This window comes from Epinephelus lanceolatus, chromosome 4 (assembly GCF_041903045.1).
Source record: "Epinephelus lanceolatus isolate andai-2023 chromosome 4, ASM4190304v1, whole genome shotgun sequence".
NCBI classification, from domain to species: Eukaryota; Metazoa; Chordata; class Actinopteri; order Perciformes; family Serranidae; genus Epinephelus; species Epinephelus lanceolatus.
In genome coordinates, this window is record NC_135737.1 from 24,733,300 (window position 1) to 24,746,328 (window position 13,029).

General features: G+C 40.5%; 1 protein-coding gene and 1 pseudogene across 3 annotated transcripts in view; one reads left to right on the forward strand and one right to left on the reverse strand.

The window, feature by feature from the left end:
- LOC117260087 (apolipoprotein(a)-like) overlaps nucleotides 1–13,029 on the reverse strand; it is a 195,025-nt gene that overhangs the window by 15,769 nt on the left and 166,227 nt on the right. For 2 of the 3 annotated variants that reach the window (XM_078167070.1, XM_078167071.1), the window contains exons 15-19: nucleotides 5,785–5,909; nucleotides 4,659–4,821; nucleotides 4,417–4,541; nucleotides 1,818–1,932; nucleotides 1,586–1,725 (exon numbers count right to left, since the gene is read on the reverse strand). In XM_078167070.1, coding sequence (XP_078023196.1) covers nucleotides 1,586–1,725; nucleotides 1,818–1,932; nucleotides 4,417–4,541; nucleotides 4,659–4,821; nucleotides 5,785–5,909 — 668 coding nt within the window. The remainder of the gene's footprint in view (nucleotides 1–1,585; nucleotides 1,726–1,817; nucleotides 1,933–4,416; nucleotides 4,542–4,658; nucleotides 4,822–5,784; nucleotides 5,910–13,029) is intronic. The other variant, XM_078167073.1, reaches the window with a different exon arrangement.
- Nucleotides 628–1,406, forward strand: LOC144462741 (uncharacterized; annotated as a pseudogene).

Sequence of the window (13,029 nt, forward strand, 5' to 3'; positions counted from 1 at the left end):
CTACAGACCAATAACCTGTCTCTCCACAACATGTCAGACATCATAGCCAAGAATGAGTAAGAGATCGACTCACTGATCCACACCACCAGGATCTACAGCAAGGACATAGGGATGTCATTCAGATTATACAAGTGTGGCCGGATGGTATCAAAGAGAGGCAAGATGATCAGAACTGCAGGAGCTGACCTACCAGAGGGCAACATAGGAGATATCCAGGACAGCTACGAGTACCTTGGGATCCCACAGGCCAATGGAAATCAAAAGGAGGCCGCAAGGAAGTCGACCACAACCAAATACCTCCAGAGAGTAAGGCAAGTCCTGAGGAGTCAGCTGAATGGTCAGAACAAGGTCCGAGCCATCAACATGTACAGGCTGCCAGTCATCAGATACCCAGCTGGGATCATAAGCTGGCCAAAGGAGGAGATAGAAGCCACAGATACCAAGACAAGAAAGCTCCTCACCATGCCTGGAGGGTTCCACCCCAAGCCCAGCACCCTGAGGCTATACACTAAGCGGAAAAAGGGAGGCCAAGGACTTAAGAGCATCAGAGCCACTATCCAGGATGAAACATCCAAAATCCAGGAGTACATCAAGGAGATGGCCCCAAAGGATTAGCTGCTAAGTGAATGTCTCAGACAACAGAAACCTGATGAGGACAAAGAGGTGGAGGAGCAAACAACATAGAGGGACAAGCCCCTACATGGTACATACTACCGTCAGATAGCGGAAGTGGCTGATATCAAGAAGACCTACCAGTGGCTGGAGAATGCTGGACTGACAGACAGCACGGAGGCACTAATAATCGCAGCACAAGAACAGGCCCTAAACACAAGGGCCATAGAGACCGGGGTCCACTACGGCAGATCAGACACAAGGTGCAGGCTTTGCAAAGATGCCGCTGAGACGGTCCAGCACATAGTGGCATGGTGTAAGATGCAGGCAGGATCAGCGTACATGGAGAGGCACAACCAAGTGGCTGGGATAGTGTACAGGAACATCTGTACCCACTATGGACTTGAAGTACCCAAATCCCGATGAGACACACCACCAAAGGTGGTTGAGAACAACAGGGCTAAGATCCTGCGGGACTTCAGCTTCCAGACTGACGAACAGCTGCTGGCTACCCAACTGACATAGCGGTGGCTGACAAACACCAGAAGAAGGCAGTGGTGGTAGATGTGGCAATACCAGCAGACAGCAACATCAGAAAGAAGGAATACGAAAAGGTGGAGAAGTATCAAGGGTTGAAAGTACAACTAGAACAGATGTGGAAGGTCAAAGTTGACGTGGTCCCCATGGTAGTAGGAGCACTCGGGGCAGTGACCCCCAAACTGGGAGAGTAGCTCGGGCAGATTCCAGGAATAACATCTGAAGCCTCAGTCCAGAAGTGTGCAGTCCTAGGAACAGCTAAGATACTGCGCAGAACCCAAGCTTGAGGATGTACATATACTGTATATATATATATATATATATATATATAGTAGTTGATTTATGACACAGCAACAGTTCGTATTTGTGCCTTGCTGTCACTGATATCACACACAAACAAATAAAATAATAAACACATGAAATAAATAAATTTTACCAGTGCAGGTGGCTACATCGCAGTATTCCCAGCGGGTGTCTGGGTCAGTGGTGTAACACCAGGGTCCCTCACTGGCTCCATCAGGGTTCCTGCAGAAGTTGGACTTCAGGTCTGCTCGGGGATATTCCTCCGGTGTGAAGCTGCAGCACACACATTGACAAAAATTAGATGAACAGACATAAAAGGATACGATGTGATGTGTAAACTGACATGATGTTGCATGAATACATACTTAGGTGTGTGTGGGTATCTTGCTGCCCAACTCTGACACGTCTTTCCTGTTTTTGTTGTGGACTTTGTTCCTCTGTATTGTTTTCCTGTTCCAAATGTACACTCCAGGATGTTCACTGCACAAGAAAAAATATACACCAAAGGAAACTTTCAACTTTCCATATCTGATCATTCAATAAAACCATTTAGGTGGAATGCTTGTTGACAAGATTACTGTATCATGCATATATATATATATATATATATATATATATATATATATATATATATATATGTATGTATATGTATGTATGTATGTATATATATAAATATATATAGAGACATATATGTGTGTGTGTGTGTGTGTGTGTGTGTGTTTGTGTGACCTTGGCATATCTCAAGAATCGTTCATCTGATCTACTTCACACTTGTGTGTTGCTGGAGGTGCTAGGACATGCAGTCTCAAATTTGGTGGAATTTGAACGCACAACATGTTCAATATTAATACATTTTGAATAAACAAACAGTTCGGTGGCTCATTTAGCAGTGGGGGCGGGGCTTCAGGGCTCTGCGGACAGAGTCGAGGAAAAGTGTATTTCACTGGTGTTTCTAACCGCAAGTAGCTGCTAATTTAATCCATGCTCTGCTTTATAGTCAAATGCATATTTTTTAAGCTCTTTGGGGGCTTCAGGGTACACGATTTTAAGGTTCTTTTATTAGTTTTTAAATGTCTTAACGGTCTTGGGCCATCTTATTTATCTGACCTGCTTTTATCATATCAACCCTCGGGGATCCTGAGGTCCTCCGGCACTATGACAAGACGTTTTAACATTTAATCGCTAGACTGGATATTCATTACTGATATCTGCAACATAATTTTGCCTAGTCAAAACTCTTATTCAAGATATCTGTAATTAGATTTTGCCTAGTCAAAACTCTAATTACAGATATCTGTAATTCAGTTTTGACTAGTAAGATTCAAACTATTTTTGCCATTCATGTGTATGGGGTTTGTCATTATAGATATCTCTAATGTAGTTGTGGATATCTGCAATTCTTATTGCGGATATCTGCAACTGAATTGTGGATATCTGTAATTCCAGTTTGAGATATCTACAGTTTAATTTTGACTAGTCATAATTCAAGTTCAAGATATCTTTAATTATCATCATTTGAAGATATCTACATGGTCCTTTCTAGATATCTTGAATTGAGTTTCAGATCGTCAGAATGACGTAGATATCTTGAATTCGAATTATGACCAGTCAAAATGACGTTATAGATATCCGCAACTGAATTATGACTAGTCAAAATGACGTTGTAGATATCTACAACATCATTTTCACTAGTCAAAATGATGTAGATATCCGCAACTGAATTATGAATTATTATCTCAAACTGGAATTATAGATAGTCATAATGTAATTGTAGATATCTATAATGACAAACCCCATACACATGAACGGCAAAAATAGTTTGAATCTTACTAGTCAAAACTGAATTACAGATATTTGTAACTGTAGTTTTGACTAGTCAGAATGACGTTGTAGATATCTGTAGTTCAGTTTTGACTAGTCAGAATGACGTCATAGATATCTGTAATTCAGTTTTGACTAGTCAAAATGACGTTAGAGATATCTGTAGTTCAGTTTTGACTAGTCAGAATGACGTCATAGATATCTGTAATTCAGTTTTGAGTAGTCAGAATGATGTTATAGATATCTGTAATTAAATTTTGACTAGTCAAAATGACTTTTTTTAAAAATAATTTATTTTTAAATCTTTATGCATTTTATTAAGTTTCTAAATCTTCATTTATTTATTATTATTTTATCTCATTCTTGTTTTATCTTATCATATTGCCTTTTAGTCTTTTAGTTTTTAGCTCCAGTGTTTCCTCATGGGGGGCCTCCATGCTGAGAGGTGTGCCCGGTCTGCCTGCGTGGGACGTCGTCCTGGAGATCACTCAGGTCCGGAGGACTGGGGGGCTCTGCACCATGTGTGGAGTCCATCCCAGTCTATCTGGGTTGGGGTGATCTGTGTCGGCGCTCCCTATGGCCGTAGGCTGTGACACCTCTCATTGTGGATGAGCTCCCCATAGGTGGTTCTTTCCTCACCTGGTTCCTCAGTGCCCTGCCATGTTATTGACTATATTGACCGTGTGTGTGTGTGTATGTGTGTGTGTGTGTTTATATGTGGGGGTGGGAGGGGCGGGTTTTCAATATGTATGTAATATTTTTGTTGTATGTTTTTATTATGTGAAGCACTTTGTGCTGCATTTTTAATGCATGAAAAGTGCTATACAATAAAGTTTGATTTGATTTGATTTACAATGAATAAGAATAGCAACATTATTCAACATTTTTCATATGTCAACATCATAATAAATCTCCAGCTGTTTGGAGCCCAGGTGTGTTGTTCAGAACCCAAGCTAGCGCAGTGTTGAGTGTGACGATGCTTGTATGAGTCCTTCACCTGAAAGCTGCAAGCACCAATACCACAGGCCAAGCAATCGGCCTGTTCCAAACAGGTGTATTTTGATCAAGCACTTGTTTTATTCAACAGTGTGGTCTCTAATCTACCATCATTACCACTGCCATCATAATTGACTACTGTTATACCTGGTCGGGCTGCATCCTCACAGCTCTGCACACTGCAGTACTCCCAGCGGCTGTCAGGGTCAGTAGTGTAACACCAGGGTTTCTTCTCATTGTCAGGGTTACGACAGTAGTTGCTAACCAGGCCTCTGACAAACAACAGACAGTAATAATGATAAACACAGGCAAACTAAACAATAAAGGCAACATGCCATAGGTCCCTCTTTTAGAAACATACAAAATTTTCCAGTTACAGTAGCTCTTACTTGTCAGGATAGTTGTCTGGCGTGCGGTCGTGTTGGTGTGGTGTCTGAGCCGACCAGCTCTGGCATATTTTGCCAGATTCAGTTACAGCAGTGGTGCCTCGGTATGCTTCACCTTCACCAGTGAAACAGGTAAGATCTGGGATGATGGAGGGAGGTGTGGATGCTGAGCACAGAAGACGAGAGGGATTGGTTTGTAAGCTGTAGATAGAGCACCTCACCACTACCGCTCTGCTGTATTGGTCTTTTGTAGAAAAAATATGTCTTTATTTATATATTTATATGCAGAGATAATAGTAAACACAGAAAATAAAAAAGATGGCTCAGTAACGTGCAATGTCATATTTGGTGCGATTTGGACATGGAACACTTTCAATAATAAACTTTGAATAAAGACGTGATCAGGCTCGGTGGCTCTTTGCAGGAGTGGGGGCGGGGCTTCAGGATTCTGCGGACTGAGTTGAATTTAAGTGTGTTTCACTGGTATTCTGACCTGGAGTTGCAGCTTACAAAATTCATGCTCTACTTTCTATCAGAGGTAGTGTGGACTGAGTCGAGCATGTGTTTACCTACATCCATTGTTTACTTTTGCTGGTATTCATGTTACCGCTGACAAAATACCCCCCCAAATAAAATCCATGCTCTGCTTTATACATGTGGTGGTTATGTGCAAGCAAGTGACTAAATAGCCTTGTTTGAATCCGAAAAGAGTATTTCACCTGTGTTTCTGACTGTGATTAATTGTGACTTGGGTGTGTTTTACAAGGGTGGATATAAGTGACAAATGCCATCTTGCTTTACTTTTCACTCTATCTCTGACCTGTCATGTTATTTATGTGATGTAACAACTGTTCAAGTTGAGGCTTTTAAATTCTGGATTTTTCAATGACTAATATTACATGATATTTTATTGTTATATTTTGTGAGTAACGTCTGAATATGCAACAACCAACACAATACCACAGGCCAAGCAGTTGGCCTCTTTCAAACAGGTGTGTTGTGACTGAGCACTGCACTCATTACTGCACTCTTTATTCATGAGTGTGATCTCTTAATCTACCTTCATCACCACTGTCATTAATGTTATTGTAAACTGGTGAGAAATCATCACCATTGATTACTGTTATACCTGGTCCGACTGCATCGTCACAGCTCGGCACATTGCAGTACTCCCAGCGGCTTTCAGAGTCAGTAGTGTAACACCAGGGCATCCTCTCATCGTCAGGGTTACGACAGTAGTTGTTAACCAGGCCTCTGACAAACAACAGACAGTAATAATGATAAACACAGGCAAATTAAACAATAAAGGCAACATGCCATAGGTCCCTCTTTTATGAAAAACAAAATTTCTCAGTTACAGTAGCTCTTACTTGTCAGGATAGTTGTCTGGTGTGTGGCTATGTTGGTGTGGCGTCTGAGCCGACCAGCTCTGGCATGTTTTGCCAGATCCACTTACAGCAATTGTGCCTCTGTATGCTTCACCTTTACCGGTGAAACAGGTCAGATCTTGGATGAGGGTGGGAGGCGTGGATGCTGAGCAAAGAAGATGAAATGGATTGGTTATAGAACTCAAAGAAAATACAACTTAATTTCTTCCATCTAACGTTGAAATCATATATTGCATTCAAACAGATAGCGTACTCTAGCGCCTCACTGTTTCAAATGCATATTGCAACAAGGGTAGCCACTGTGTACCAAAAAGCTATGATAACATTGATGAAACCATGTCATCCGATACTTCATGGAGTATTCATTCAAGCTCCTACACAGACACACACGAGTTGACAAACCCCCTCCTCACCATGCTGGCTGCGTTTACAACGTAGGACTGTTGGGGCGGGTGTAAATAGAAACAAACCAATCACGTCTTGTCTTTTGACAACTGACAAGTGGCTCAACCTCACACACCTCATCCCCCTCCTCGCATCACTGCACCGCTGTCAGTGGCACAGGCCTGTGATTGCATTGGCCTGGCCTGCCTTTTGGGGAAAAAATGACAGACAGGCCAGCAGGCCAAACACAGCTTTTAATAATTTTCTCCTTCAGCAGCTCTTTCCACCTGGGAAAGGCTACTCCAATGTTGACCCTCATTTTTTGAATTCGCTGGTCACGTTGCCTTTTTGATTCCCTCTTGCTCTTTCTTAGCGACAAGGATTCTGTCTCCCGTGATGCTGCATATGCATGATCCTGCATTATGCTCAAAGAGTGGGACTTTGTTATGGTGCAGTAGTGCAGGGGTAGTAGCAAAGCGCCTCTTGCTCCTTCAGCTTCTCAGTCAAGCAGCGTTGGAATGGCTCTCAACGAAAATGCCGAAGGCGGGGATATTCACTGGTAGTGCTATATGTCCCTTGCTGGCAGATGTATTTTCAAGATGGCGAAACATTATGAAACACCCCAGACGACTTACCCGCCCAATGTACAAACAAATCTGAAATTCTCCTTTTACGAGAATAAGTCAGATTATTGGTGGAGGTAATAATACACCTATGATGATATATTTATGAAAGCAGACATCGATTTTTGTCAATAAACAACTGAAAATGCTACACAATGTCCCTTTAAGTAGTGGTGCTTTAAATAATGTCAAATTACAAACTGACTGTGAAAATAGTAGTAAATAGCTGCTGTAACAGCCATTCATATACAGAATATACATATAAACACACACACACACACACACACACACACACACACACACACATATACACACCAAGCTTGTATAGTCCTAAGATAGTTAGAATTTCTGTGTCTTGTTTTGCTTTGCTTCTATACCTGCTGTCTATTAGTTGTTGCACAAGAGTGAATGAATAGTCAACCTATGCTATGTCAAGAACTCTGAAATCCTTCAGACTTTACTATTAATTTTGGTTATGGTTATTAATTTAATTATTAATCAAAATTCCAAATTGATAGTTTAGTGAACTTTATGAGACTGATATCTGTAACTGGCTATCATGTTTCCCTTTTCGGGAATGGTGCCCCACGAGGTGATTTAATATAAATTAAGTCACGTTATTGAACATAATTGATAATTATTAATAATTATTATTAATTATTTTAGATACAATTTGATACTTTAGTTGGAGATCTATTACGAGGTCAGGCCCATGTTAAGGCTTAAGTTACAACAAATAGTGCCATGTAAACATAGCACTGGTGCCTAGATCACAACATTTTGGGTGTCCCCGTGTGACACATAGATTCCAAACAAAAAGTGTCTCTGTGTGACGCCCAGTATTGTTTCCAAAATTTTTGGTGTATGCAGCAACCAATACAATACCACAGGCCAAGCAGTTGACCCACTACGAACAGTTGTGTTTTGATTGAGCACTGCACTCGTCTTTATTTATGAGTGTGATCTTTTATTTACCATCATCATCACTGTCATGAATGTTACTGTAAACTGGTGAGAAATCATCATCACTGAGTACTGTTATACCTGGTCCGGCTGCATCCTCACAGCGTGGCACACTGCAGTACTCCCAGCGGCTTTCAGAGTCAGTAGTGTAACACCAGGGTCTCCTCTCATTGTCTGGGTTACGACAGTAGTTGTTAACCAGGCCTCTGACAAACAACAGACAGTTATAATGATAAACACAGGCAAACCAAACAATGAAGGCAACATGCCATAGGTCCCCCTTTTATCAAGAACAACATTTTTCAGTTACAGTAGCTCTTACTTTCCGGGATATTTGTCTGGCGTGCGGCTATGTCGGTGTGGCGTCTGAGCCGACCAGCTCTGGCATGTTTTGCCAGATTCAGTTACAGCAGTGGTGCCTCGGTATGCTTCACCTTTACCGGTGACACAGGTCTGATCTGGAATGACGGTGGGAGGTTCGGATGCTGAGCACAGAAGATGAGATGGATTGGTTATAGAACTCAAAGAAAATAGTAGTGGTAGTAGTGGTGCTTTAAATAATGTCGAATTACAAAATGAAACTGACTGTGAAAATAATAATTACTAAATAGCTGCTGTAACCATTTTTATGCATGTAAACACACACACACACACACACACACACAAAATAATTATTGAATGTATTAGTGAGTAGGTGTGTTGTGTTAAATATTTGTAAGCTGCAGATACAACACCTCTGTGCTATAACTGAAATGATGTACTACGTTTAATGATTTATTTTTGTCAAATAATGATATGGTGTATTCTTTTCTTCCTCGGGTTGCGATGCAAAGTCAGTCTGTCATTTTGATGGTCCTGCAACAGGAAGTGATTAAACATCACGAGGGACTTAACTCACACCTTTACTCAAAATGTGCATGTACATATTTTCTATAGTTCTTATTGCTTGTAAATGCCTTTAGTGGTTACATTTCCTCATAATTCTGCACCTGTGCAGCCAAGACACATTTTAACATTTTGACTCTCAAGTGAAAAAAAAAAAATCCTTTGATCCGGATTATGTCAAACCACAAATGGGTGCATTAATACATCTACATACGTAAACATAACATGGACTCAGTCAAACAGGCGTACAATAAAGCTGTTGAGGTCTTTAATATTCATACAATGACCCAATGAAACTGAATGGAATGTCTATTTGATCTAATTTGTTTATATCTTAAGACGCAGAATGGATTTTTTAAAGGATGAGTTCACCCCAGTCCTGTTCCAATCCTACACTGTCAGGCATTTAACTTGATTTCTGAGAGGTGATTCAAGCAGTCAGGTTTTATGAGAAGATCAACTCTAAAATTGGCTTTTAGCAAAAAGATTCTTAATCTCTCTGCTTCTCATCGTTTTGGGGCTGCTGTGTAAACTAAGTGTGAACACATCAAAGTCAACAAAATCTGTTATAAATGCATTTTGACTCATCTCATAATACATCCTGACTTGATTAATTGATGAAAATAGTATTGAAAAGGCATATTTAATCAACATGGACAAGGCTGTCCTGATGAGGTACTCTCACAGTGAAGCAAAGTAATGTCTATATTACTTTTATTTATAATTTAGGGCACTTAAATTATTGTGAACTACTCATTATTATCATTCAGAGGTACCATTATATCTTACCAGTGCAGGTTAGGGCTCCCAGGAGCAAAGCTAGTTTGCACAGGTCCATGATGAAGCAGCTGACAAAGTCACTGAGGTACCTCCTGGGATGTGACTGCCCTCCTTTAGCATCTCAGGAAAATAAATAGGACCATTTTAATCTATTTTTAGTCAATCATTGGCCAAACAAGAACAGAAAACAAACATTGTTTTTGTCAATCATGTGACCTCCAGTAAAATGCTGAGTACCTTTTCTGTTGTTGTTTTTCATTATATCTCATTTATATATGAGGCACATTGTGTTGCTGTTTATTGTGTATGAAATGCACTAAATAAATAAAGATTACTTTACTTTACTCCTTATCAATATGCCAATTCTTTCTCTTTACCACTTCAGTGGAATTCTCATCCATCCTGAGCATGTTTGTACAGTGTGTCCTGTGTGACATTAAAACTGTAATAATAGTATAAGTAAATGGTTTAATGTTCTTTAATGGTAATACATGTGTGTATTTGTCATAATAATATATTATAATACAGACTTGATTGTCATTTGACTGATGAATACAATGTGATCTAGATTAAATCTTATGTGTCTTATGTGTAAAATGAAGTTAATCTTCAACTAAAAGGGGCTAGTGCCCTCTACTGCAAACAAGCAATATTACAAAACATCATACTTTAGACTCTTGAGTGGGTGTTAGGTTACAGGAACAACTGTTTAGTACTCGGAAATTGTGCCACTGTCTTTCTTTAAAAAAAACTTTAGGGCTAACACGTTCAAATGCTTGACTAAATTAATGATGAGAGGCTTCTGTGAATATATGTCCTGAAGGAGCTCTCAGTTGATTTTCCTGCATAATGAGCACTTCTTATTTTTAAGACTTGAAGTATTTTTGTAGATAATAGTTATTTTATTTGTTCATTTTTTATATTTTAATACAGGACATTGATCCAGGCTGGTATGTCTATGGGTTCGCTACTTCGCCCTTGTAGTAATTGGTGAATAGGCAAAAAACAAACAATTGATGATGATTTTAAATCAGAGAGAACTGAATTCTGTCTGCTTCTGCTGTTGCTCCCAGCTGAGGCTTTTGCCAGCTGCTGCTTCCACAACAACTTTTTTGATCTTTCAGTGCCAGCTACAGGTGAATTTGTATCAAATGCTATCAACTTGTTTAGCATCCCCATCTGTTAAACTTTACTGATTTTGGTTACCATGGAATACTACATTTAAGGTGGGGCTATTGGTGCCATGCTGATATATGACATGCACATGCTCATAGAGAACTTGTTTACCAAGTTTCTTTTATAAAAGTCAATAGAATTGTGCAAATAACTTCTGCAGTGCTCCTTGTTGGAAAACATGAGTTATGGCTCATTAACTGCATCCGGCCATACATTTCAGAAGTTTGGTTCAGGGCCATCAAAATATGATATGCAATAAGCTAGGTGAAGATGAGACGAAATACATGCCAAAAGAAGCTAAAATTGCGTTAAACAAAAAAGTCTACAATGGCGAGACATTTTTTATAGGTGCAAATGGGTGTGGCCCATATCAATCACATCAGCATCATCCAAGAAACACACTGTGTAACTGTAATTTTACTCACGGTTCTTGAGGTTTTAGCCAAAATATAAAACACCTGTTAACTCACATCAGGGAGTGAAGCAGAGGACACCCTGTGATCCAGGGCTAGCTAACATTAGCCACATAAACGTGAACTTTATGCCTTTGGCTCCTGTTATCAGAAAGCTAAACAATTGTCTCAACAGCTGTGTAACTGCCTCTCCATGCATGTATATATAGATCTGACCTCAGCTAAAACCAAGGAAGTATTTTTATATACATTTGCTTTGAAGCATGACTCCTCCATTTCATTTGTGTTAAGTTTTATTTTTACAGAGACACCTTTACATGCCAAAACCAGACACGTGATTGGCTTATTGTGTATACACCAGAGGAAACAAAACATCTGTTGACATCAGACAAGACCAGAAAACAAACTGAAGTAGTCATGTTGGAGCAGAACAGTACATACAGCACAAGGAGCTAGGGCTGCCCCCTGATAGTCGACCAAACAATAGTCGACCAGGAAGGTCAGTAGTCCGCAAGATTTCATTGGTCGCTTAGTCGCAAAAAAACCAAAAACAAACAAACGTGAAACTCTATTAGGAGCTGCACCTTGTCAAAATAAATCAAAACCTGTATGGCTGGACCATGTGGGATTTTAATTTGAAAGGACAGACACAGGAAGAGGCCACGCTCAGCAGTCAGACAGGAGTCATGTTACAAACCAATCACAGCCGACAGATATCTTTCCCTTCTTCTGTAAATATCAGTCTGTGATAAATACGGAAAAGTTGATCATGTTAGTGCAGGGCTACCTAGAGCTTTACATCTGTCCCACAGATGATAGGCCTACAGACTTATAAACAGCGCCGGTAAGAAGATCAGCTTTACACTCAGGATTTCAGGTAAATAGGCTATACCATGCTTGTTAGGGTTGCTTAGCAACCTCAGACACAACCTGCCACCGCGGTCTTGAAAGCTGGCACAAAAAAAGGCACAAGAGTAGTGCACAGTGTTTTCCAGGCAGTTCCCAATAACCTCATGGGACAATAAAGGCTATCTATCTATCTATCTATCTAGAGAGCTCATAGTGCCATATTATCCCACCAGAACACTGCGCTCTGAGAACGCAGGGTTACTCGTGGTCCCTAAAGTCTCCAAAAGTAGATCAGGAGTCAGAGCCTTCAGCTATCAGGCTCCTCTCCTGTGGAATCATCTTCTTGTTGCGGTGTGGGAGGCAGACACCGTCTCCACATTTAAGACTAGACTTAAGACTTTCCTCTTTCATAAAGCTTATAGTTAGGGCTGGCTCAGGCTTGCCCTGTACCAGCCCCTAGTTAGGCTGACTTAGGCCTAGTCTGCCGGAGGACCCACCTATAATACACCGGGCACCTTCTCACCTTCTCTCCTTCTCTCTCTCTCGTATTCTATTACTGCATCTTGCTAACTCGGCCATTCTGGATGTCACTAACTCGGCTTCTTCTCCGGAGCCTTTGTGCTCCACTGTCTCTCAGATTAACTCATACCGCAGCGGTGCCTGGACAGCGTGACGTGTGTGGTTGTGCTGCTGCCGTGGTCCTGCCAGCTGCCTCCTGCTGCTGCTGCTGCTGTTATCATTAGTCATACTTCTACTGTTATTATACACATATGATTATTATCACACATGTATACTGCCAGATATTAATATATACTTTCAACATATTGTACCACAGTAGCCAGAACTATAACTATAATATTATTACTTTCATTAATGTTGTTGTAAGCTACTGTCATTACTGTCAGTCCTGCAT